The following is a 27,900-nucleotide window of genomic DNA, read 5'->3' as shown; positions in this document are numbered from 1 at the left end:
CTCTCATTGTCTGTCTGTGTCTCTCTTCTTTTACTCTTGGTGTCTAAATATTTCTGGAAACGTCTGTTTACTTTCTCTGTAACATTTTATCACCTTTATACATGGCTGCTCCTGGGACGTTGTATACTCCAACCCTTCAATTTCAACTTCAGTCACCAACTGAGACTCTTTCCTCCATCCCAATATCCATTTCCACAAAAGCATTGGGGAAGAAGAACTCATCATTTTTTGAACATAGCACATACAGCAATTTCAGCATAAGTCATAGTCATCTTAGATTTTGCTTGTCTGGGTGTCTGAGGCACACCGCTTTGCAGCTAATGTGCCAGGTTGTAGGGGAGAAGTGATGGGAGGTGATTTTATCCTGTATGTTGGGCTGTCTCTTCAGGGGATTTGGGTATAGCAGAGGGAGATGTCTTAAGTAGTTTGTAATATACATAATTTAAAGTGAAATCATAGCATTTTATATTTACATAATTGTTTATATAAATAAAGAAAATTATTACTCTGGGAACATTTTAGTAAGGGAATGTTTATGTATTTATTTGATATTGTAATGAAATTAAAAGGAATCTTCTGGTAGATTCTCTCTTACATACTTTGTATTGGACTCTCCACACAAAATATTTGTCATTTCTTTTCAATAAACTTATTTTACACTGAATCACAATGAATAACTATCATAAAAACAAATAGCATGTCAACACATATATTGGACCAGGGCCTCTTGAGATAATGTCTGAATTTTTACCAAGACTGTAGTGATGAGTGTTTCTGATTATGATAATCAAATAATTCATTAGTAATTCTGTTTCAAAAAGGATTTAGAATATAAAATATGTCTAGAATATGGTGAGTTATTTGACTCAGGCTATTGGAAGATGAGAAAAGCTAAAGAAACATTTTTGGCCCTTAATATCAGGTGAATGCCCCACTTTTACATGTAACACCTCTCCAAAGGCCTGGTTTCATGGCAATTCATCTTAAAATATACTTTTGTTTGTGAAAGTGTATTATTAGCTTATGAAGAATAAATTGAGCAAAAGATGCTGTCCAACTTGATGTCAACATAAGGCATCCAATGATGCAATTAAGTTTTCAACAAGTGAGGTGTATGTTTTATTACTTGATGCTAAATATATGTAGTAAGCAACTAAAGTAAGAGAAAGTAGGTTGTTACTTTATTTTTCAAAGAAAACTTCATTTGCAAGTAGTTTCAGTTTAATGAGCAGCAGAAAATAAGGTTTTGTTTTCTTTCATGTGTACTTTCTATAGCTTATTTAAAAGTTCTTGAATATTTGCTGAATGTGTCCTTTATTGAGTGTTTGTGTGTGAATGAGTTTTCCTTCCTTAGGCAAACTTTCCTTGTGTTTAGCTATTTATTTTAATAAGACTGTGGACAAATTTCTATACTTCTCCATGCTTTAGAAAGCTCACTAGGGAATAAGATTGGAAGGAATATTCTGTATTTGGAGAAGATATGTACAATGTCAATTAGCTTAAAAACACAAAATACAAGTTGGTAAAGTTCAGTCAAGCCTTGCTCACAATCAGCCATTAACACAAAAGGGTCTAAGCTATATGGATAAATTACATATACAGTTATAATACTTAGACCTACAATTCTGGCCATATTCAAACACATATTTTTCATAGTATCTGGTTTTAAATTCATGAGACTCTCCTTTTTAGCTGATGTTTCAGAATATCTGATTGGCCCTTTTAACTCCCCAATTCTGAGCATGGGGTATTTCAAGTTGAACTGAGAAAGATGTGTTTTATGAATACATTTGAATATTGAGTTAAGCAGATGGTTTCTTGAGATTTGGTTATAAGTCCCTTCCAGGGAGAATTTTTTTTTCCCTATTAAATTGAATGGCCATCTGGATTGAATGAACTAGAGACTCTAAATTCAGTCTATTGATGGGTCTTTGTTATTAGTCCTTTTCATGAGAGTGATCTGGGCAATTTGTAAGAATATTAATGAACTAGGTTCAAAGGTTCCTTTAAACTCTGTAAGCCTGTAATTTAAAATATGGGATTGAAAATATGGCTGAATTTCTTTTTGCTTCAATTATATTAAAAGGAATTAAGATAATTTCTACCCTATGTCATACGTCATCCCAAACAGAATATGTCACCCATTGGCCTCTGAATATTTGACCTTGGGTCAGTCAGTCTCTATGCCTTAATTTCCTCATTGATAATAGAGTTTACAAAAAGAATCTTTAGCATCCTTTTCATCTCTACCATTCAGTGAGCCTATCAGATACTGAAGTTACCCAAAGGAAGGGAATTGCTACAAATCCTTACTTGCAAGCACAATTTTCAAGCCCAGATTCCAACTCTTAAAAGAGTTTCAGTGCCACTGAGGGGAATAAAAAAGAGACCTAATAGAACTTCAAAAGAGCAAAGGCTAAAAGAAAGGCAAAGACAGATTCAGAACTACTGAGCTCAGTGTCAGGAGTATGAATCATATTTACTCTGATTTCCTGCTTCTTTTCATGTTCAGTCTCAAAAGAAGCCAGCTACCTTATCTGGTTGCTTCCTTCTGCTTCTCTACAGACACACAGACATGCAGATTGACACACACACACTCTCTCTCTCTCACACACACACACACACACATACACACACATACACACACACATCCTGCAGACCCCTACCTCTTAGAAGCTGGAAAAAAGTTAGATTTTGTTTTTTAAAGTGTCCCATAGCTGTTTGGGTAATTGCATATTATGGATTACAAGATTAATTTAAACAACATCTTGCGACACTGAGGTAAGAAAATGAACACAAATTAATATTGTTGGTCTCATTCTCTATTTTAGGTCTCTTGGTAATCCAATGGTAAGAAAAAGATATTGGGTAGTCTAGCAGAAGCTTCTCTGTTGTTTCACTGAAGGGAAGATGAAAAAGTCTACTCATTCTTGTCAGATCCTTATCATCTGAAGTTGAATAAAAAAAAATCTTTGTGAAAGAGCTTGAATTTGTAATAGAGTGCTAATTCAAGATCACAAAGTGCCATGCTTCAGTGCTGCTGAATTTAAGTTAAGAGGCAATAATTAGGAGATATATATTTATATCTCCTATATGTGTGTGTGTGTGTGTTCTCTTTTCCTAAAATTATTTTTTAAATCATGCATTATCTTGGTTTGGAAGTGTATTCCTGTTATCAGTATTATTTCTTTAAAGATTTTATTTATTTGAGAGAGAGAAAAAGAGAGCATGAGAAGGGGGAGGGGCAGAGGGACAAACAGACTCCTTGTTGAGCATAGAACCTGCCTTGGGGCTCCATCCCAGGACCCTGAGACCAAGACTTGAGCCAAAATCAAGAGTCAAATACTTACCCAACTGAGCCACCCAGGTGACCCTCTGTTATTGGTATTATTAATATGAAAAGTTTTATAAAATATTATTTATTGTTTAATCTCTTTTTATTGTTTAAATATTGACCTTCCTTCAACTCATAAGAGCTATCATAAACTTCAACATTAATCCTTATTTAGAATATAATATTTATATAATATCATTGTAGGACAAAAGTATGTTACTGTCTAACAAAAGACTGTATGTATTCTTCTAAAAAATACAACGTAAGGAAAAAAAACCTGTAAAAATGTAAAATTCATTCCTATTCTCAGATTTTATTCTCTTTTCTCTTCTATTTTGATTATATATATATATATATATATATATATATATATATATATATGTATATATATATAAATGCATTTGGGAAGATAGAGAGTTCATTAAAATGACCACCTTGAAAATACTGTCAACTCTTTGAGGACAGAAATATTTAATTGTATTCTTTTAACAAAATCTATTTAACAAATACTAAAAATTATTTGGTACATAGAGGTTATTATGAAATATTTGTTGAATGAATGGATGTGTTTATTTTTAAAATAAAATTTATAGCATTTTACATGCTTCTTGAAGAGAATACTGAATCATGTATTTTACCATTTTCTTCCTCAGAAAACAAAAGTTTTCCAAGTTATGCTTCATATTTATTACTATAAATTTTCAAAATAGAATTTTTTGTTTCTGTAATCTGTTTCTGTTCATTTTCATACCTCCCTTCTTCAAGGGAACAACTTCATAAGGAGAAATCAAAGAAATAGTAGTGTTTTAGAGAGTCATCTAAGTGTTACAGTTCTATGACCTGAGGATTAAAGATAAACAGTAAAGTGGTTTTGCTGAAGTTATATTAGTTTGGAGCTTGGAGAAAAAGTAATTCAAAAGATAGACTCTATTAGTAGTGACTATATCTACAGATATTTTCTTATTTGTTAAAATACATCTCTTCAGGGATTCTCAGCCCAAACCTGTAAGGCTTTGAAAGTGAGCATGTTTCTCATGTGACTTGATTTTGTTCCTTAAAAACATAGAACTTTAATTTTGAAAATAGATTTTAAAATGCTCTAGCCTTTCATACATTCACAGCTTGATAGATTCCAGACTTGCTAAAGATTTGCCCTCCAGCAGTACTGTGGTTAGTTTCTTTAATTTGGCCCTATATACTCTAAACTATTTCAAAAGTTGTCCAGTGCGCCGATTGGTTCTCTAGAATGAAAATAAAAGTATAGTCAATAAACATCAGGCCTTTGATAGTGTTTTTTTCTCTTCATGAATAAAAATATGTATATAGAGCATGAGAGTTATAGTTTTACCTTAGTTTTAATACAGCCACATACATTTCCAAAACTATCAGCAGGATGAGAGCAAATGATTATAGCAGAATCAGTGGTAAAGTTTCCACTCTCCTGCAGTTTCCTTTATCAACTAAATTATTTATGCTATTTTATGAGGATCTAAATTTAGAGATTTGTATTTGGGAAAAAAAACTATTTTTAAGTTTTGGTTAACATATGTAGTAATATCTAGCACAAATACTGCTGCATTCTTCTCTTGCTGAGATGGAGGAGATCTAAACTCTAAACTTCCCATTTTACAGACAAAAATACTGAGGCAAAAGCACATGGTCAGATGGTAGTGGGGCTAACGGTCAATTCCAAGCCCCCCAAAGAGCCAGTTGGAACTTTCCCCATATTCTAGAATATCTTAACTGTAATAAATCATTAATTAAAGAGTTGCAAATTTTCACTCAATTTTTGATAGTGTACAATTTCCATAAGTGAATTAAAATAAGAACATGAAACATTCAACTTACAAAAGCACATCTTAAAATTATGAATTTAATGGGTAGTGTTTGTTCTTAGTATACTACAAAAAAATCTTGTTCTCTTGCTTTGTATAGGCTATTAATACTATAGTTCCAATTCAGGGTCTGTTTTAGAAAGCTTGCCAGGAAGAGAAGTGTAATAAACCCTGAACTTATTCAAGAATTTGTCTAGAAAGATAATGTTCAAATAACTGGCACAGCCTTGAATTTTGAATACACTTTAAAGCACTCTAGATGTGAATCTCTAGATTTATTATCGGATTTCTTTGACTAAAGGTTTACTTGAAGGTTGTTGTTAAAGACTACCATGCAGATAGTGAAGGCTAATATTATATTAAATATTTATTTTTGGAAAGATTTTTTCATGATATAAGGACATAGTCCTATTAATGGAAATTATATCCAGCCCAGATTTTTTAAAAATTCTCTCTTTACCACAGAAATTTCAAAATATAGTTTTTTTTTTAATATTTTATTTATTTCTTCATGAAAAATACACACACACACACACACAAACAGAGGCAGAGAAACAGGCAGAGGGAGAAACAGGCTCCCGTTGGGGAGTCCCAAGCGGGACTTGATCCCGAAACCCTGGGATCATACCCTGAGCTGAAGGCAGATGTCAACCACTGAGCCACCCAGGCGTCCCTCAAAATATAATTCTTTTTTTTAAGATTTTTTAATTAATTAATTAATTAATTAATTTTTAAAAGATTTTATTTATTTATTTATTCATAGAGACACAGACTGAGAGAGAGAGGCAGAGACACAGGCAGAGGGAGAAGCAGGCCCCACGCAGGAAGCCCGACATGGGACTCAATCCTGGGACTCCAGGATCCCGCCCTGGGCCAAAGGCAGGTGCTAAACCATTGAGCCAACCAGGGATCCCTCAAAATATAATTCTCGATAGAATTTTTTTTCAGAAATATTTCACCCTAAACTCCAGGATGCATTTGTGTTAGACATTATACACATTAACTTAGTGTCGTATCTGTGGTTTATTTATAGCACATTTAAAACTTTATAAATAGGGGCGTCCTGGTGGCTCAGTCGGTAAGCACCTGCCTTTGGCTCATGTCATGATCCAGGGTCTTGGGTTTGGACCCTGTGCTGGGCTTCCTGCTCAGCGGGAAGTCTCCTTGTCCCTTTTCCCTCTGTTTGCTGCTCCCCCTCCTTGTGCTCTCTCTCTGTCAAGTGAATTAATAAAATCTTTTAAAAATTTTTATTAATATATGTTTTCACATACTTTATGTGGTTAAAAGTGAAATATTTTAGAAAAATGTATTACTTGTACTATTAATCATGTACATATTCTTTCATATACAAATATATGCAATCATCTCTATGAAAAAATATATGAGGGATCCCTGGGTGGGTCAGTGGTTTAGCTCCTGGCTTTGGCTCAGGGCCTGATCCTGGAGACCTGGGATCGAGTCCCACATCAGGCTCCCTGCATGGAGCCTGCTTCTCTCCCTGCCTGTCTCTGCCTCTCTCTCCCTCTCTCTCTGGGATCCCTGGGTGGCGCAGCGGTTTGGCGCCTGCCTTGGGCCCAGGGCGCGATCCTGGAGACCCGGGATCGAATCCCATGTCGGGCTCCCGGTGCATGGAGCCTGCTTCTCCCTCTGCCTGTGTCTCTGCCTCTCTCTCTCTCTGTGTGACTATCATAAATAAATAAAAATTAAAAAAAAATAAATTCCTTTATAAAAAAATTCATATATATATATGAATTGCTCACATGAAACATGTATTTACAACCATGGTATGTGTGTGTGCACACATGTAAATGCCGTTTATAAATGGCCACCTCTGCAGGGATGGAAAGCCTGTCACCCTATCACTGGACTCTGCTGTATCATAGCCTCATAGAACTTTTCTGTGCATTTTGATAGCTAATATTATTGTTTTCTAATATGTTGGTTTTAGCACTCTGTATTTGGTACTCTTTCAGAACTCCTGTTTCAGGAATTTTATTATACTGAATAAGGGAATAAACTTAAAATAAACTACCAAAACCCCCAAAACAATTGCCTTGAATAAAAATAGAGCATGAATAATCCTGATCAACCCCAGTACTGAAAAGGTCTTTATTGTATTACTTGAAATATATTTGGACAGAAGTTAACATCTTTCTTAAGTGTATGCGGAGCTGCAAAGGCCTACATTGCCTGCATCATTTATTTAAATGCGTAATTAAGTTACAATGTGCAGTGTCGACTGGCATTAATAGGTCTTTGCTCAAGCAATATAACATGTAATCGTTTTGTAATTTGAAACCTTTCAATATATTATTGTTCTTATGAAATGGCTTTACAGAAAGGTAGTAATACAAGGAGAGGGGACAATGAAGAAATTTTAAAGTTCAGAACCTTAGTTAGAAGGTTTGGTGGTAATTGCTCATGAAAGAATTAACAGCCAAATGTGGGAAAATATATGGGCTTATTTATATATTTATTTACTTAGCAAAATTTTATTCATCCTGGGTACCCAGCTCCCTAGTACTGTGAGAAATCTTTGGCACACTGAATATTCAGTTCAAAGAGCATGTTGGCTCTGCTTTTGCATATTTAGAGGGAACTTGGTAAGTTACATTGACTTAGGGAGTTATTGTTTAACTCTTAATTGCATTGTCAAAAATTCTACAAGACTTCAAAATTATTTTTCCTTTTCTTCTCTCTCTCATACTTTATTGAGAAAAGAAGGCAAAATCCAGCCCACTGTAGCCTTTTCAAAAACCTAATGATTATTTTTGGAGTGTATCTCTGTCTTTATTTCTGCATTTGTGAATAGTCCCTTAAGAAAAACCTTCCAAGTCATTGCATAAGAGGAAAATCAACTGAAAAAGCATTCTCAAGAAATGGACAATGTACAGAATTGCTAAAACTTTATAGTAACCAAATTTATTTATGGCAATAGATTTCTTTCAAATATCACATAAGCAATAATACATTGAAAAAAAACTATCTCTTGGTTATGGTATTGGCACCTATACATTTTATTAAATTGTTAGAATTATCTGAAAAATGTCAGCCAGCCAATGATAGAGAGGAATTTTGGAATAGCATATAAGATATAAATTCCTAAGCAAAGAAAAAAATAAAATGTCTCATCTGGTGCTTGGGTTTGTACCTCTTAATGAATTTCCTCAGACTTTAATTTCACATTTTTAATATTTTTTCCAATTTTTTTTAGTTAGTTCGGATTTTTTTCTGATTATAATGTATTCATTGTAACTTGACTGTTTTGGAACAAGTGGATTTCATTTAGTATATCATAACGTAGTAAATTGAGGTAAAGTTTCTACTAATGTTTGAATATGACCTACTTGTGACAACAAAATACACAATAAATTTTTTTTTAATTTTGATTTCACTTAATCACAAGGAACTATAATTGAAGAAACCAAACTGGTCTACTTAATGGCCTGTGCCAAAGGACTAAAAAATCATAATTTGTTTTCTCATATATCACACATGGAATAGTCAATTTGTTGCTGTTTGTTGAATAGTATGACTACCTCTATCTGGCTAGTCACTGTGCAAACCTGGATTAAAAATGAAAAGGCTTGTTGGAATAGGAACAAAAAACTGCTATTAAGAAGGAGAGGAAAGGAGGTACCTTTGAGACATCAAGAAGGAAGAAGGAGAAATGATGTCTGTCTCTAGACTGAAAGGAGGTCTGGAATGGGGATTGTAAGAAGAGTGAAGGAAAACTAAAAAAAAAAAAATGGCAAGGGTTATTTCATTTCAGGGGGTTATGAAGTAGATCCTATCCTCATCAACTTTCTTACCAGGTGGTTTGCTGCTCTAGAAGAACCAAAGGTGAACTTAGCACTCTCCTGGGTAGGGAAATGCTGCAGGACCCAGGAGTTGAACTGGAATTATTTGTTCATATATATAGTAGGTAACTTCAAATTTATCCATTTAGGTAATATATTACTGTAAGAAACTTATTTCTTGCCATGAGTTGTTAAGGTCCATTTGGAGAAGCAAAGCATGAAGACTTAAAACCACGGCGTTGTTTAATTTTTCTACTGCAAGTAGTCTCAATCCATGCAGCTAGTGTACCTTATTTTTTGTGATAGCATCTGTGAGCAAAAAATGCTAATTTGGGGATTCTAGGGGATACTAATTTTGCAATGAATTTGTCTGTCATGGAGTAATAACAACAACGACAAAACAAACAAGCAAACAAAAAGAAAACAGCTACAAAGGAATTATCATTTAGAGAGTTAGAAGCCAAAACAATCTAGGTGACTACAAATCATTGTAAAGTCTTGCATTTATTCATTTATTCTTTTATTTCACTTAAAATTTTCACTTAAAATACCTAGTAATGTTGAAGGCATTGTATTATATACTTGTGATAAACTGTCAAAAAGAGGATCATGTTCCCTCGTGAAGTGAAAAAAAGTGAAACCATATTTAAAGGAAGTAGAGAAAGACATTTATGCTGTAGTACCATAGAAGGAAAAATTAGCATGTTCCTCACCTGGTTTTAGAGAAACTTCGTTTTCTTTTTAAAAGAGATTTTATTTATTCATTTGAGAGAAAGAGAGAGAGAGAAAGAAAGCAGGAATGGATGTAGGGGAGGGGCAGAAGGTGAGGACTAGCAGACTCCCTGCTGGGTGAGGAGCTTGATGCCCTTGAAGGAGGCTCAATCCCAGGATCTGGAGATCAGGACCGGAGCTGAAGTCAGGGACTCAACCCACTGAGCCACCCAGGTGCCCTAGAAAAACATTTTCACTGACAAGGGGAGAATTGACCCTGAGCCAAATCAGAAGGCACCTAACACCCACATGATATCTTAATTTCTGAGGAAGCAAAATTTCAAGATTTTATGGCTTATAAAATTGTTTTACAACCATCACAAAAATATGTTGAGTTTTAACAAGGCCTTGCTAATCTTTTTTCCCCTATGTGCTTATTCATATTCAAGTATTTGAAAAATTTAGAGAAAGTAAAGAAAAATAAGGAAAATATTTATGTCCCCCATACCCAGAATTAACATATGCTAATATTTAGTGATATTTGTCTCCGATTTTTAAAGAAAAATATTCTTTGTTTTTTTAGAGGGAAGAGCAAAACAAGCAATTTTTTTTAAATGAACAGATTTCCTGTATATTGAAGGTATCGTTGACATTCCTTTTGAATTCTTTGATGGTCCACCTTTGTTTCTCATTTTACTTAAGTAATCTCTACCTTGAAATTGATATGGTTATTCTGGTCATGTGTATTTTATGATTTGGATAGGTATTTATATGGCATTTGGTTTAAAAAATTATTATACTGCATTTTTATTTTAAATCAAAATGCCTATTACTCAAGCTGAATACCTTTGTGTTCCCCACAGTTTGATGGGCATTTTAGTTTTGTTTTCAAATTATATTTAATGGTGGCAGAAAATATGCCAATGGAGAAGGGTATATAGAATATACTAGAAGGCTGTTGATACAGGCTCAAGGCTTCCTGATTTAAAACACACTAGGTTTCAGGACAGTAAGTGATTGGAACACATTTTCAGAAATGGTAAGAATCTATACTATAGATCTCCTAAGCTATAAATTTTCATCAGTTTCTAGAAATACTCTTTGAGGTAAGCATGTTTAGGTATGTTCTAAGAGTTCTTCCCTTGTCTGCTTATAAATAAAGAATTTCATGTGTCTATCTGAGGAAGTATTTTAGAATCAGGAGCTAGTAGAAAACACCATCAGAAAACATACTTTCTGAGAAAGTACTTAGATTTCATTTTCCCTATGTTTTGTAATTAAAAAATTATCTTTACAACAACAACATGAATAGTTAAATGATTCCAGAAAGAGAACATAGAGGTGAAAAGAAAACCATGAGTGTGTGGTGTCTAGAAGCCTAGTGACATAAATATGTCCAGAATAAAGGAGTCATCATTTGTGTCAAGTGAGATGAGAACTGCGAATTGCTCTGTGAGCTACTAATGTGGAAATCATTGGTAGTTATGACAGAGCAGTTTCAGTGGAATGGAGACGGTGAAAACCTGACACATATGGGTCCTCCAAAGGAATGAATGAAGAGAAGTTCAAGACACCAAAAACAGACAGTTCTTTAAATTCATTTCTGTACATGTGAATTTCTTATTAACCTTAGAGCTCTTTTTAATCAGAAGTTTTAAGAATGTTTCATAATTTGTAAAAAGAATTCTTCACAAAAATACTTTCTTAAAATGGGTAGGAATAACATTTTCAAAGGGAGTTTTTTTTTTTTAACAAGTGGAATTGTTTAATGAAACCTATAGCATAAAAATACAAGGTTACTGCCTCTATAATGATTGCACAGAACTTATAACAGTGCCATTGATTTTTAGCAAACAACCTTGATTTTATAAGAAGGTAGTAGGAGGAGTAGAATAAAAAGGCATATTGTTGCTACTATAGGGTTTGATAGAAAATGTAAAGAACCCTCTTTTTAGCAAAGAAAACAGCTGTGTCTTAGCTATGTTTATGTGATTTTTCATAAAACTTTTGTTGCTTTTGCTACTGTTGATACTTTTCTCTTACTACCATGACTATGAAGTCCCTTTTTAGAAATTTGTCAAAAATGAAAAAGCTAATATTCATGACCATGAGGCAAGTTTAGTAGGTGTGATATCTCTTTTTCTTTCCTCCATCTCCCTCTCTCCCTCCCCCTTCCCTTTGACGACTTCTTCTTCTTCTTCTTCTTGAGTAGTTATTTCTGTAGGTAGTAAATGACAATTTCCCAAGAACTATAATGGGTGTTTTGGAGAAGCAAGACTTATCCACATATTAAAATCGAGACTATTAATCATAGGTAGTGGAAAACATCAAATGGATTTTAAAGTATAAAACTAATGTATTTACAGTGATTTCCATTTAATATGATTGTTGTTATGAGCTCTGGACCTCTCAAGTGATTTGTCTGTAATGCGAAATCTGATTTAGCAAAATCATCTTAACCATAATTCATTATATAGTTATTCACATCAAATTTGGCAAACAAAAAATTTAGTGGGTGAAATCTTGAGACATTTATAATAAATCTTCTTTCCATTTCAGGCTACAGCTCTCCCTGAAATAGAAACTTGTTAGAAAGGATTCATAGTGATTAAATTGTTTTGCACTTAAGAACTTGTTTCCTTAAGATTTTGGGTATTTATAATATTTGATCTCAAAATAGTGTTTATAGTTATTTTTAAACTTCTTTTCTATTTTTACCCCAAGCTCATAGATTTATAATCTCCAGAAGCTATTTACATCATAACACTCAAAAAATTTAAAAAGTGAGGAAGGAAAAGTGGATTAAACTTTTCCTTTGATGCCATTTCCTGCTTTACAAACAGAGGCTGTTCTAGAATTAGACATAGGAGAGGCTTAGGTTTGAGATCTTGTTGGGATGAAGGGACTGACTCAGGGGTCACAGTAATATTGCAAACACACCCAGTTTGCTTATATTTCTTTACTGAATTTGAGAGAGAGGAAGGTGACTTAACACTTTGATACCACCAGAGTGGAGCGCTTACGCATCCCATTATTTGATAATCCTGTCTTATGCGAAGCCCTATTTTGTAACTTCTCATCATTGGATCTGCTGTTAAATTTATTGTTCTAATAACTTGTCCTTATCCTCAAATTAATCCTCACAGGGTCCACGATTAAATCACTGGCAAAATCCTTGTAGCTCACATAGTCACAAGAATTCATGTCTTCTAGCCTTTGCATATGCTATCTGTTCTGTTGTGAATGTGTGCTAACCACGATTCCCTTACTGGCTCATCTTTCTAGATTCTTCCCATGCATCAAACTCAGGAGTGTAGTCATTCTGTCTTCTTTGTCCCTAAGGAACCTGTGGATACATTTTCATGTGGCATTTTCACATATCGTGGTGGTTATTTCTATGTATGTAGTTTCACTGCTGTAGTATTACAGATCTTAAATGCTGTATCTTAACCAATAAAATCCTGACACATAGCATGCACTCAGTAAATATCTGATGATCAAATGAACAAACAAGCAGAACAGAATATCTGAATGAATGAGCAAATAAACAAAATCCTTAAGGGAAATGTGGCAGAGGAGAAATAGCCTGAGTTTTGTCACTTAGGAATGCTTTTGCTTGGCAAATCATTGCACAAAGGGCACTGAATATATCTGAACCTCTGTCTTCCCCATCTGTTAAGGAAGGTTTATGTGTCTTCTCTCTGCAGAGGTTTCTCGGAGATGATGCATAAAATCTTATATGTAAAGGTATAAAGTATTATACAAACATAGGTTTTTTTTCACATTCAGAGGCATTATGATACAACCCTTAAAAAATAAAAAAAAAACCTCCCAATATGTGACAGATTAATAAGGAAAAGGAAGAACAAATGCTAAAGAGCATGAGATCAGATTAAAAGAGGAGTGAAGCCAAAATTTGCTTTATTGTCATGAGCGCCAGACAAGGAAATGTTAACTCAGTGATTCTAAACTGGCTACACATTAGAATTATCTGGGTATTTAAACCATGTTTTTGCCTGAGCTCTAATTCATCTGGTGTGAGGTAGGGCTCAGTTACTGATATTTTTTTTAAAGCTCCCCAGGTGATCCTAGTATATTTCCAGGCTGTGAGCCACTACCAGGCCATAGGACTTGAAATGTTTCTAGGGTGAAAAACTGCATAAGACATGAGATGTTTTAAAAAGATTGATCAACATGAATAGGTATGAAGAGAGACAAGGGATAGGAGTTGAATGATTAAAATGTCTAGGAGCATCACAGATGAAAATAACTTTTTTAAGGTCTAAGCTTTTTTATTTAGAAATTTCTAGCAAAGGAAGCCTCTCCATTATTTGGAGAGATATACGAAAGATAGTCCTTCATAATTAACAGTGAAGTTGTTCAGATAAACCCAGGCACATTCCAAGAATTAAGCTGTCAGAGCAGCATTTTACAAAGTACACCTAGAAAGTACTTAGTTTGCAAGCAGAGGTTAAAATGGCTATTGCTATTTATTTACTTACACATGAAAAGTTCCTAGAGGAGGTAAGTTTTGAACATGGCTGAAATGATACTGTTTGTACAGAGGACAGGAACAAAATATTTTTTCATGAGAAACAAATTTCTAAAATAGTTTGGGCTTAAGTGTCATGCCTTCCTAGTCTGTCATATTGCTATTTCCCTTAAACTAACAATGAGATAACTAATTGATATACTTGAAATAGTAATACAGAGGATCCTAGAATTCTTTTTTGCTGCTCTTCTGTGTTTAAAATTATTTCAAAGTAAAAAGCCTAAAAGAATGTAATGTGTTTAAAAATATATTTAAATATAAAATAGGGTCTTGAGGTGAAAATACACTGAACTTGCACTAAACTCTAAAATTAATTTGCTTTTTAAAATGTCTTTGATACTCATTTTCTAACAGATTATTCCTTGGCATGGGCAAAGGAAAATTTCATTAGTTAATTGAAAATGTGCCATACCAGTTTGAAAAAATATCATCTTCCCTACTTATGTCATACAAATCTGTTCATATGTTATAGTCTTATGAAAGAGGAAAGGTTATATACTAATGGTGAACTTTTTTTTTGGAGGCTCTACAACATCTTTCATTAATGTAGAAGCCTTTATAACTCCAATGTTATGGTTAACATAGGGCCAGACAGCAATATGTATAAATATTCCTTGCCTTGAATCTAATAAGCGATTTAGGAAAGAAGGAAGCAAGGATAAAAGGAAGCAAATAATATCTTATTTTCACATAAAAAAATCTTGTGAAGAATATGGAAAACAGCCATTTTAATATTTTCATGGAGAAAGATCAAGCCATAATTTAATGTCTTATATACCACAATTCACATCCTTTTCTAAGTGAATTATTTTAGTTAACCTGTTTCAAAAAATACTTGATATTTGGCACAGAAGAAAAGTGAAGTAATATTTTAAGACTTTAAACATTTAGTTTTTCACCTTTGTTTGCTTCAAATGTATCATTTATAAAAGCTGTGCACGTAATTTATAATATACGGAGTGTGGTCCCAGAAACCCGGGCAGGCAGCCCAACCTTGGGAAGGGTATTTTATATGTCTAATTTTCCTCAACTGTAAGTGGAGATAATAATAATATCTATGTAGAGATGTGTATGATATATATCAAGCACTTGAATAATAACTCACACAAATAGTAGCACATGGAAGATTTAGCTACTAACATCATAAGCATAATCATATTGCTTTAAAAAAGACAGTGTAGAAATAAAAGAACTACATTTGAGATTTCTTTAGTTTTACTTAAAGCATCTTGACAATTTGTTTATCCTGGGGACATTTTTAATCTCTTTTGGAAAAGGCTCCATGTTAATGCATGTTCCAGTGAGTGTAGACCCTTGCTAGTTCAAATGGTACTCCTTTAATTAGATTCTTAGCAAGCAACCATGTCTCTCAATAGACACTCTACATGTGGAGTAGTTTGTCACAATTATTTGGTAATCTCTTTCAGTGTAACTCACACAGCAAAAGTGACAATATTCCTGTCACTCCTCAGAAATGTCCCAGCTCTGCGGGTTTCCACATTCAGGAGAATGAAGAAAGCCATTACGAGGTATGCCGTATCTCTATAGAGACCATGTTAGAATTGAGCAATTTGCATTTTCCTAGTGATTTTATATAGCCTGAGTTAACTATTATAAATATTTTCTTGCCATCCTCCTTTATGTTTATATTTTATACTAGTACTTCTTTAAACAACTGAAATAATTTTAGAACAAAAAGCAAATAATATTTTTCCTCTTTGGTAATAATCTAACTTAATATGATGTTCCTGTCATTGAATGCAAGGTGTTGATTATTACCTAGTTTTGGAGAAAATAATGAGTAACGTTCTTTTGGAGTTAAAGACTCTTAATTGAGTCATTTTTAGTAATTGAGCTGAAAGATACAAACATCTATTTGTTGAAAGACTGATTTGTTTCATCCCTTATACTTAAGGAAGATAAAAAAGACAATGTTGCTTAATATGAACAGGTTAACTGGAATTTCCATTAATCTTGTCCCTTTTTTCTGTCTTTTCTCAGCTTGATCCTTTATTTCCTTGTATATTTGGTTTTAAAATAAAAATTACTTTCCTTTTTTTTTAAATGAGTCCATCCATTATAAAATGTAGAAGATCCATATTTTATTCTTTTTTTTTCCTTTTTTTATATTGGGAGGGCTATTCCAACACCAATTATTCTAACATGACTGAATACAAGAATCTGTTACTTTCTTTTAGTTTATTAAAATTGTGGTATAAAACACATAACATAACATTTACCATTTAATCATTTTAAAGTTACAGTTCAGTAATGTCAAGTGTGTTCACACTGTAAAATAGAAGATCAATGTTTTAAGGTCAATATTCTTAAGGAATTGTGTTTCAATAGTTAACTCTACTATTAATACATAGATATGTGTTTCATGTATTTCTACAGTCCTAACATGTAGATTGTAGATAGACATATAATATGTGTATGTATATATGTAAGTATGAGTGTGTTATTATGTACTCTATTTTCTCATTGAAGCTAGCCCCCCCCCCCCATTTCCTTAAATGTATTGAAAATATTTTAATTAGTGGTAGTAGTACAGAGTTTTTGCATTTGTTTTTGCCAAGTATAGGAATCTATCATTTTCAAAACTCCTAGTAGTAATGTAGGTCAGAGAAACTACTTTAATAGAAATTTGATTGAGTAAGCAAACTCTTTTCTAACAAATTATTAATTGAGATGGAAAAAGGATAACATGATATTTTAGACCGTTTTATGCCTAATGCTTCCTTTGCATTTTTTCTTTTTCTTTATGCAGATCTAAGTATTCAAACATCCTTCTAATCCTATAGCATATATTCTTCCTCATGTTCCACTTTTATTTTCTCTCGTTTTGCAAAATCTCAGTCACTTGACAGTTGAGAGAAGAACTATAATTTAACCCTTTGATTTTTCATCATTGCTGTGTAATTTCAAGTGTATAGAACTGGAAATTTCTCTCATGAGTCACCCTTATTTCATCCAGTACAACACAATAATGGATCGAAGTGCTATAAAGCATTCTGTGAGACAGGGTTTCTGTATAAATGCTTAATATCTGTAGACCAATAACAACGGGGATAGTTTCCATAACCAGTTCCTTAAAAGTTATTAATCTAGTATTAACCATTCTTGAGAATTAATGAAAGGTGATTATAACCTACAAAATTGCTTCCTGTGCTATGCTGTTTTTTTTCCTTTATATCAAATAATGTGGTAAACCTGGTAAATATATTACTTTTTCTCACAATTTATATTTTCCCTCTTTATTTACCTTACTAAAGCAAAAAAAAAATGTTAGGTCTTTTAATCATAAAAAAAATAATTAAATAAAACTATACTGTCAAGGGGAAAGTCATATTTTTTGTTAGCTGATGTTGATTAATATGAATGAAGTTATTAAGTTTATGTTATGACTTTAGATACAAAATGGAATGAAGGCTGTGTGACTAGCAAGCTTTTACTCATTCTTAAATTATCAGACTTTACCCATCATGCTTAACCTAGATATAACAATTTTTGCTTACTTACAGAGAAATGTTAGCTATTGCATAATTTTTTTGAATCAGACATTATCCCAAGCATTTCATGTGTATTACCAAATTTTGTCTAACTTAAAATGTTAAGATATTATTGTATAACATCTTAGTATGACACATGCTATAATTTCATCTACTAATGAGAAAAAATGCTGTTGATTAAACTCTGGGAAAGCTTATTTTTTATTTCTTTAGCATGTATTCTGCTTTGAGATATGTTAAAATATAAGAAAGCTTACATATTAGAAGCATTTAATTCTGACAACAGGCCCATTATTATTATTCTAGTTCTACAGATAGGGAAACTGAGACATACAGAACTTACATATTTGCTTGAATTCACACAAGTAGCAATGAATGGAACTGGAATATAACCACAGCAACCATAGTTTCAGAAACTACAATATTAACTACTTAAAGATAGTATTTAAGTAAAAAAAGAAATTCACGGGCTATTTGACTGTGAGGGACCATAGAGATTATATATTCATACTACTGAAGCATAGCTTGATGACAAGAAAGATGGAGTAGCTTGCCCTAGGCCACAGAGCTAGCTAGTGATAACACTAGAATAAGATCTAGGTTTTCTGATCTTGGGGTGATCTAATGACTACTCCCAAACTGCATAAAAATTTTCCAACCAAATGTTAGAGAAAATAATTCATATTTGAAATTTTTCTTAAATTGGATTTTAAATAAGGTATGGAATTTAAAGGAACTGTCACATTTAAGCTTTTTTTTCATCCTGGCAGGCCTTCTGTCATTGGATACACAAAGTGCCTTAATGGTTAAAATAGAAGCAAAGAAATGAATAAGTGCACATTGTTTTCATGCCATAAATGCATATTACCTTTACTAAGCATCTTTGATCTATAAATTTTATTGTCATTTCCCGTCTATTATGTTCAGTTCCCTTTACCCATGAAATAGTATGGGATGCAAGCAGATAGAGCTTTCAGTGTCTATATTCTGCAATCTGTAGGAAAATGTCTCATAGTTATTGGAATTCACACAAGACTGCATCTCAGTATGAGTAGCTGTTCCCTGTCACTGTTTTTGATGCTTGAGCTAAAGTATTTTTACAAAATGGTCTAGTGTTCAGTGTATGAATTTTTGAGATAAGACTTTTCCCTTGTAGCAATGAAATCCGAAAATCAATGTCAGATGGAAATCTTAGCTCTAAGAGTTAGGGAGATTGGTGGAAGAGTTTTAAAATAAGTATGAATTTCAGCCGCTAGACTTTGGAAATGTGGCAGTTATCGCAAGTGTGAAATTCATGGGTGCAGATGGTTGATCAAGATATCCCAGGGTGGACTACTACTATAAATCTCCCAACCAAAACCAAGAAAACAATTTTGATAAGGGAAATATTTCTGACCTTTTATGTAAATTTATAACACAGGTTTTGCTGGATTCACTTATACACAGAACTTAAATTATCATTGGAATTTCGTGAACATTACAATTGTGTCATTTGATGGAGATATTTAATAGAATAAAAATGTGTCAAATGAAGAGTTAAAGGAGCATGTGGGAAGAGAATAGAACTAAAATGTATTAGACTATTAAGATTATTATGTGTCTTGCATTTCACACTTATAATCTCATTTAGGGCAATACTTGTCCCTTTTAATTTTCTCACCATTAAAGATGAAGGTACAGGTTTACCTTGAGCTTGAGTTCACTGACTTAAAACACACTGAGGGCTAGGAGAACAAGGGTTCTCTGTGCTTGTAATTACAACTTAGAACACTCCTACTTAAATTAATAATAACAAATGGAGTAACAGCAAAATGGTAACGTTATCTGTGACTCTAATAAAAAGGGAAAGATGTAAAGCCAAAACCCTTTTGCTTTTGTCTTACTTGATCTTGGTCTTTTCTTTTCTTTTCTTTTCTTATCTCTCTTCTCTTTTTCACCTATGACATAGTAACTTTACCTAACAGTCTGGATCTAAATAAATAGAATTAATTATGTGAATAATATGCCACATATTTATATTTTCCCGTTCTTGGTGTTTTATTTAGTTGTGTGACCCAAGCACATTTAATTTTCAATAAATAAACATATTCAGCCCTTAGAATAGATATTACAGTTGATATCAGCCTTTAAGTTAAAATAATCAATAGGCAAATCATTTAGCAATAGTTCTTTATGTGTTACAATATTTGGGAGTAACATAGGTAATTTAAATTAATAGATTGTCACTAATAATAATAAATTAGTTCACAAGCCAGTTTATTTTCATTTTCTTTCTTCATAAGAAAAGCCTTTTCAAAAACCCAAAGGTAAAAATATTTAAAATACACACACACATACATAATACCATATATATTTTGGGAATAATTCCTAATATATCAAAATATTTAAATTCTCAGTAACATATAGAATTATCCTCCAAAATGAAATAAATTAACAAAAATGATAAAAGCTCTATTACACCTCAGTCACTTACTCTGAAACTTTGTATGTATTATAATAAGTAGAAGAAGTATGCTAGATGACAGACTGACTCACTCACTCAGCTGGATAAGAATTTATTCCTCGGGCAGCCCCAGTGGCTCAGCGGTTTAGCGCTGCCTTCAGCCCAGGGTGTGATCCTGGAGACCCGGGATTGAGTCCCATGTCGGGCTCCCTGCGTGGAGCCTGCTTCTCCCTCTGCCTGTGTCTGTGCCTTTCTCTCTGTGTGTTTCTCATGAATAATAAGTAAAATCTAAAAAAAAAAGAATTTATTCTTCTTCCATCTTTATCATAAAGGACCCAAATCTGCACTTCAGCAAAATAACAAAAAATACATATCATGGGTTGCAGACTTGTTAGAGTTAAGTTCTCACATGTCCAGCTGGGAAAAGTCAAAGATCTTACATGCCATTTTATGTAAGATTGTCCTTGCAGACAGTTTCTAACAAATCCCGGGACAATTGCTCTCTACCATTATAAACAGTATTTAATGACTGGTTGAAAACTCTCCTTGATATGTATTTATTATATGTAACTTATATAAGGATGAATTTTCCCTAAGTCTTTACATTTTTGACCACTTATTAGCCAAGTATATATGAATTTGAAACAAATTACTAAGAATTCAAAGAATTTATAGTACAATAGGATAGATACTACGTGCATTCATGTCTAATGCCTATGTATATTTTCTAGAAACATGAATATTTTATTTCACACTATTGAACTTGTTTAACAATTGTAGGAGGTATCAGCAATGTGGTAAAATTTAAAAATATACCTATTTGACCAACTCTGTACAAATCTCTGCCTTTTGAGGTACTTTGATTTGATTTTTTAAATGGAACCGTAAGTACATCCCCTAAACAGAGATTTAAAATGGAACCATAAATAAACCCCCTAAACATCCCCCAGATAAACAGAGATTGGGTGCTAGATATTCCCTCCTTTGTTACTTGTCCATAGACATGATATTGAGACTGTTCTTTGGAGGGGAAACAAATTACCCTTTTTCCCTTTGTTGGCCTTTTCCATAATTATGCTGAAACCAATCTATGAATCCTAAATTAACAATACCTTCCTGCCTGCCTTCCACAAATATTCATCTAGCAAATATATATCAGAGATGCTGTTATGTGATATGCTGAGTACATCATGCTGAGAAGGTACACATGCTTCTCTGTGTCTCAGATTTTATAGGGGATATACTCTTATAGTCAATAAGTTACCATAAAGAGCAAGCAGTGCTACAAATAGGTTCAAGATTCAGGAACATACAAAGGAACCAATTTAACCTAGTAGAGGAAAAATATAATAATGTTAATATAAGACTTGAAGAAATCTACCAGATGAATGATCAGGAGTGATGTGATCACTGTGGTTGTGGGCAAATGAGAATGTTGCTCAAGAAGACTGCATGTGTGAAGCTGGGTGTTAGAGGAAGTCATCACAGGTTTGAGAAAAGTTCCACTGATTATTTCTCTTCTCAATTCAGAGCTCTTTCCTGGCACTATTATCAAGAGATGATATCTACATACACTTAAGTATGAGGAACAATGACTATAAAATGTTTCTCAGTTCATGTTCAATATTGTTGGTTTAAAAACTTCTAAACAGGGATCCCTGGGTGGCTCAGTGGTTGAGCACCTGCCTTTGGCCAAGGGCTAGAGTCCTGGGATGAAGTTCCACATCAGGCTGCCTGCATGGACCCTGCTTCTCTCTCTGCCTATGTTTCTGCCTCTCTCTGTCTCTCATGAATAAATAAATAAAATCATAAATAAATAAATAAATAAATACTTCTAAACAATCGTGAACTCGAATATGAATATATATAAATGTTTTGCCAAATACTAAGATTTTAAATCGATTTTATATATAATACATACTATATATGAATATATGTAATCGATGTGATTTAATGTTGCATCTATATGTGAATGTGCAAATCTGATTTTATTTATGAGAATTCATAGCCCCCTATTATTAAAGAGAGCGCACATTAGTGTTTTCTAGAAGCTAAGTAAATATACATGATCAATGGAATTGTTCCATTAGAGATTCATGGGGAAGTTTTCAGTTTGATTCCCTGTGTTCCAGCAACAACTATAAATCAGATGCTGGATTTTCCACTAGCTAAGATTTTTTTAAATTACTTAACTCTGTTTAAAGGATGCCTATCACCCTCTTTTACTTTTTGTTATGTATGTTCTGCGAATTTCTTCTTCACCATAGGACAAGTGGCCTTGGGTTTATTCATGGGAAGAGCCACATTTGACAGATTTGCTGATGGTGTCAGTGGTGGTTGCATGCCTGATGGACAGCACCAAACCTTGCTGTGGCCCAACTCCTGCTAATTAGTTGTTTGAAGCCACTCTGTGTGCCACAGACACAGGCTTATCAGCCAAAGACATCTTTGCCTTTCAGAATGACAGGTGTGATGCAGCTGTTTGTGGAGAGAATGGAGTGTACAAAGAGAGAGGAGAAGAGCCTTTCAAACAAGTGACAACCACAGTACCTTTCACTGAGGGATCCTGAAAATATAACAAAACAGCCAAAAGGTAGAATACAAAAAGATACAAATCAATATCTGTTATATCAGCATGGAAACCACACATAAAATGACAATAAATAGCATCAGACTATGAGAATGAGAGAATTATATACCTCTCACAGTACTTTATAAATCAACTGAAGTTTCATGTCATGATTAACACAGGTCAGGCATTTGTTTATAGAATTAACATAGATGTGTGGAGTTTTCAGAAGGTTCTGAGTATATCTGTGGAAACTCATAAGGAGGCTTGCCAGAAAGCCTAGTATTTAAAGTCCTATAGAGTATTGGATCATAAATAACTTTTTGGGATGCTAAGTATCTCAAGATATTGAAGACACATCGGGAGGAGTAACAGTAATACAAATATATGTGAGAAGGGTATAGAAATGGAAAAGATAGAAAAAAGAGGAAGTGTTAACATTTTTTTTTAGAAAATTAAAATATTGAAATGATAATGAATGAAATTTTCTTCTTCTCTGTGATGATTATGAACTATGAGATTTCTTCCTAACTACCATTGAAAGGATTCGGAAATCTAATGGAAAGTCAAAAGATCCATCATTAGAAGTGCACATTGGCAAATTAAATAAATACCTTTCACAAAAGCATTCATATTATAATATCCTCATTCTGATTTTTAAATATCCAAGAATCAATGTGTTTACAGATGATATTTCATATTTATAAAACAATTTTAATTGTGCATATACATTATAGGGTTTATAAAAATGTTCTAAATTATTATGTAAGCTGCAGAAATTCTGATAATAAGAAACTTCAAACTCGAAATGGGTTTTTGGATATTTGTGTTGGTTTTATATATTTATATAACATAAATATTATAATTATTATACTCTATAGACATATATAATAATTATTTCAGAGGGCATAAAAGATGTTATTTGTGTATCACCAAATTCTGGAAAGAATGGAGGTAGAATTACAGCTAGTCTTCTTATCTGTTCTATAGTATATAAAACTGTAGATATAAATATAAGAATGTTTTACCTATTTAAAGGGCTTGAGGGGTACCTGGATGGCTCACTAGGCTAAGCTAAGTGTCTGCCTTTGGCTCAGGTCATGATTCCAGCCGCCTGGGATAGAGCTCCCAGTCAAGCTCCCTGCTCAGCAGGGAGTTTGCTTCCTTCCCCTCCCGCCCTCACAACTCTTGCACTCTTGCTCTCTCTCTCTCAAATAAATACAATCTTTTTTTTTAAAGACTTTATTTATTTATTCGTGAAAGACGCAGAGAGAGAGGCAGAGACATAGGCAGAGGGAGAAGCAGGCTCCATGCAAGGAGCCTGATGTGGGACTCGATCCCTAGACCCCAGGATCACGCCTTAGGCCAAAGGCAGGCGCCAAACCGCTGAGCCACCCAGGCTTCCCTCAAATAAATAAAATCTTTAAAAAAAAGTCTTGAGACACACTTGTCTAGTCAATTAAGTAGAAAAATGATACAGATAATATAAACTACATAATCCATATTTTAACTTGATTTTAGTTTTTATTTTAACATTATATACTTTTGAGTTTAAAAATGTTAAGATTTCTAAAGTGTCATAGAATCACTCTAATTATTGAGGAAGGTTACCTAGATTAATTTATTTCCTTTAGTTAGTTCCAGGGAACAGAAGTGTTAGAATTTATGCGTATGTGTTACAAGTACTAAATATAGATGAAATCTTAAAAAAGAATAGATTAAGTAAATACCTTCTCTTTAAATGCCATTTATTTCTTCAATTTTGGAATTATTGGAAACCTCGATTGTTTGGTATCTACAGTATGTTATATGTGAGAGAGATTCTGGAGCCATAACCACCAGGAGATTCTGGAGCCATAACCACCAGGAGATCCACATTCAGGAATAGGGATAAGTCATTATATATTTAATACTTTCCTAATATACTTTAATTTTTCAATATGTCACCCACATGTTTGCATCTTAAAATTGGAATGAAAGTGAGGAAACTGCCATGACATTCAAATATTTTTTAGAAATCTGTTCTCTAGCTATGGAAGAGAGAACTTCCTTGATGCCCAGGAGTCAGAATCTCCCAAATAATTCTACTCACTGTCAGTTAAAGATGAAAAAGGAAGCCAAAACTAATTAACTAACTAACCAACAAAATCCCATAACACATATAGATTTGACAATTAATTCTAAAATAATGAAATTTGTATATTTAAAATATGAGTTTAGCCCACATCTAAGAACAGGAATTTTCTTTAAAAATACACTTTTAGGGAAGAGTTTTATACTTTTTTCAAATTGGATCCTATAGCCTTCTATATAATATTCCTATTCTTTTGCTACATAGTTATTCCCATGTTTTCGTGAGGAGGTCAACCTGCTTTAAAATATACTTTCTGGCTGAATTATCTCAATTTTGACTTAAATGGATATTTAGGACGTGATATCTGTTTAGAACAAATGAACAGTATAAAATATCAACAAATTTCATACTGATACTTAACTTTAAGCAATTTGTAGATATGCATGTTACCAAATTTTTGTATGAGATTTGGTATTGTTTTTAAAGAAATGGCTGGATTGTTTATTCACTTATTGGCATAGTAATTATATGAGAAGTTTTTTGGCCAAAACCATGGAAAACTTCTATTCAACCTTGAAAGGAAAAGGAAGGACCTGTAGGGTGAATCTAATCTTGATTCAGAATATAACTGGAAAACAGGACATGTACTCTATTAAGACAAATATGGATATAATAAGGGAAGCCAAATTTAAAATAAAAAATGGATTGAAAACAGATCAATCATGGCAGTATACAGTGTAACACTATGCAGCAATGAAAAGAAGAAACCATGGATACATGCAATAACTTGGTGGATGAGTATCATGCTAAGTGAAAGAGAAAAAAACATATAAAAGGTTACATATTCTATGATGTAATTTCTGTGACATTTTGGAAAAGGTAAAACTATAGAGACAGAACTTAGGTCTGTGGTTGCCAGGAGTTGGGGCTTTAGGGGCTCAGAGGAAGTTCTTAGAGGGTTGAAGATGTTCTATCTATAATTTGACTGCAGTTGTAAAACATGAAAAAATTGCAGTGGCTGGAGTTAAATCAGCAAAGGAGAGTTTTTTTAGGACTGTAGTTAGGAGAGAAATGAACTCAACTCCTTTGAAATAAATGTAGGAGAGTTTTTAAGCGCTGGAGTGAGCTAGTGGGAAAAGATTGGAGGACATTAAGAGGGAGGTTGGTCAATGTGATTAGGGCTGACTTTCTGATTGGCAATTAGCCAAGCTGGGCTTCTCCCCTCCCACAGAGACTAGCAGATGCAGAAGTGATTTTTTTTTTTTTTTGATGTATGCATTTCAAAGGGATAACTACTACAAGAAAGACATTCCAGAGATGTGACGCTGATGTGAGCTGGGAAGAGTTACATCTCAAAAGGGCAGAGGCAGTATTTACAGTTGCCAGTTTTGGTTTTTGTTTTTAAGTAAATGCTCTAAGAAGAGAGAGGCCCAGTGATCTAGAGTGAGGAAGAAGCCTGTCTCAAATGGAGTCAAGCTGAGGGGAGCATTAAGAGCATTTTAGGTTCCCATATTGTGTGTGTCAGAACTCGTAGAACTTTACTCCTAAATGGGTGACTTTCACTGTCTGCAAATTATTCCATGGTATGTTTAAAAAAAAAAAAAGCAACAACAACAACAACAAAACAACAACAACAACAACAAAAACACCTGACATACAGCTGGGAATACAGCTGGAAAAATCGAATACAGCCGGGAAAAATATCCTCCTTGGTGTAGATTGAAAGCAGTAGAATCACGATGCCAAAGAGAAAGGGGAAAGAATGAGATTATAACCCCACAGGGAATAAGTCCCTTTCTCTTCCATATATGGAACATCTGACATCTTTCATTAGTGACATGATAATTCATAGAACGTAATATATACACCAGACAGCAGGTCTCTGTGGAGAAATACAAAATAGAGACCCTAGCTGCTATAGATAAATTAGGTTGCTTGCTTATCTTTCTGTTTACTGGATTGTTAAGAAAAACAAGAAGTTGTTACCCAGAGGAGCATGTTTGATTAAAATCAATACACTTATATATCCACATGCAATGCCGCACTCACTCTTCCAACTTCATAGAATTGAAGCAACCATACTATTCTTTCCACAACAACTGATGTACACAGTAATGGTGAAAAGCATCTCAGCAGGAGTGAACTTCGCTTTTTGTCCTGTGCCTCTTTCTCAGAATGCAGTAGTCTAGTGGCAGCAAAGAAAAGAGAGTTTCTGTATGTTGACTCCTATACTTCTGAATGCTTTATTTTAATTCCAGAACCAGAGTGTCTACTCTCCCCACAGTGGCAATTGGAGGGCAAAGTTCTTGTTTCCACATAGGTGACAAAGGGCTGGGGGCACAAGGGACCAGGATCTCCAGAGGACAGCTTGTTAACAGGATTCACCAGCCCCTCTCCCTCCACCCTTTAGTCGATTCATTGAAAATACAAAAGGCTCATTTAGCAGCACCCTTAGGCATATGCATCACAGAACCAGTCAACACAAATATTTCCTCTCTGAGGCTCCCTCGTGACCTTGAGGAGTGTGGCCAAGGACTTAGAGGATGGAACAGACTGCAGGTTTCGTGATAAACCAAAAAATTATGCTCTGCTGCATGATGAAGAGAAATAAAAGGGAGAGAGCTAGATATATGTTTAGTTTAAATAAGGCTCGATAAATTCTATAATGCTTTGTGCGGCCTTGGCTCCAGATCAGAGGTACTCAGCCTGCACAGTAATCAGGACTTTCTCAATAAACCTCAGCCTGTTACGGTTCTTACCACATTTACTTTCTCAATATGATAGTACTTTACAGCTATCTACTCGATTATGGCCGGAGTTCCTAGCAGTTATTGATAACCATACCGTAGGCTTTATATCTCAACCAGCACAGGCAGGAGGAAGGCAATCAGCACAGTGAATTTCCTAACCTGGATCTATCTTCCTGAAACGTGAAGATGATGACTCAGTTCTACAATTGAGCTTGTGATTCTCACTGTGGCGAAACTTCTTATGTCATTTTTATTTTTAGCTCTTTGGCACAATTATAGAAAAGTATTGTAGGAAAATCACAGCTTCCATAAGGAGGAGC

General features: G+C 33.8%; 1 protein-coding gene across 15 annotated transcripts in view; it reads left to right on the top strand.

Annotated features, from left to right (window-relative positions):
• PCDH9 (protocadherin 9) overlaps window positions 1-27,900 on the top strand; it is a 959,413-nt gene that overhangs the window by 309,410 nt on the left and 622,103 nt on the right. For 7 of the 15 annotated variants that reach the window (XM_072760679.1, XM_072760677.1, XM_026016650.2 and 4 more), the window contains exon 3: window positions 15,660-15,761. The exons of 4 other annotated variants lie outside the window; for them this stretch is intronic. In XM_072760679.1, the coding sequence (XP_072616780.1) occupies window positions 15,660-15,761 (102 nt within the window). Of the gene's footprint in view, window positions 1-10,263; window positions 13,510-15,659; window positions 15,762-27,900 lie in introns of those variants that run through there. 4 more of the 15 variants (XM_072760673.1, XM_072760675.1, XM_072760676.1 and 1 more) reach the window with 2 other exon arrangements.

Source organism: Vulpes vulpes, chromosome 6 (assembly GCF_048418805.1).
Source record: "Vulpes vulpes isolate BD-2025 chromosome 6, VulVul3, whole genome shotgun sequence".
NCBI classification, from domain to species: domain Eukaryota; kingdom Metazoa; phylum Chordata; class Mammalia; order Carnivora; family Canidae; genus Vulpes; species Vulpes vulpes.
The sequence above is the reverse complement of the archived record's forward strand: the minus strand, read 5'-3'. Positions and strand labels throughout refer to the sequence as shown.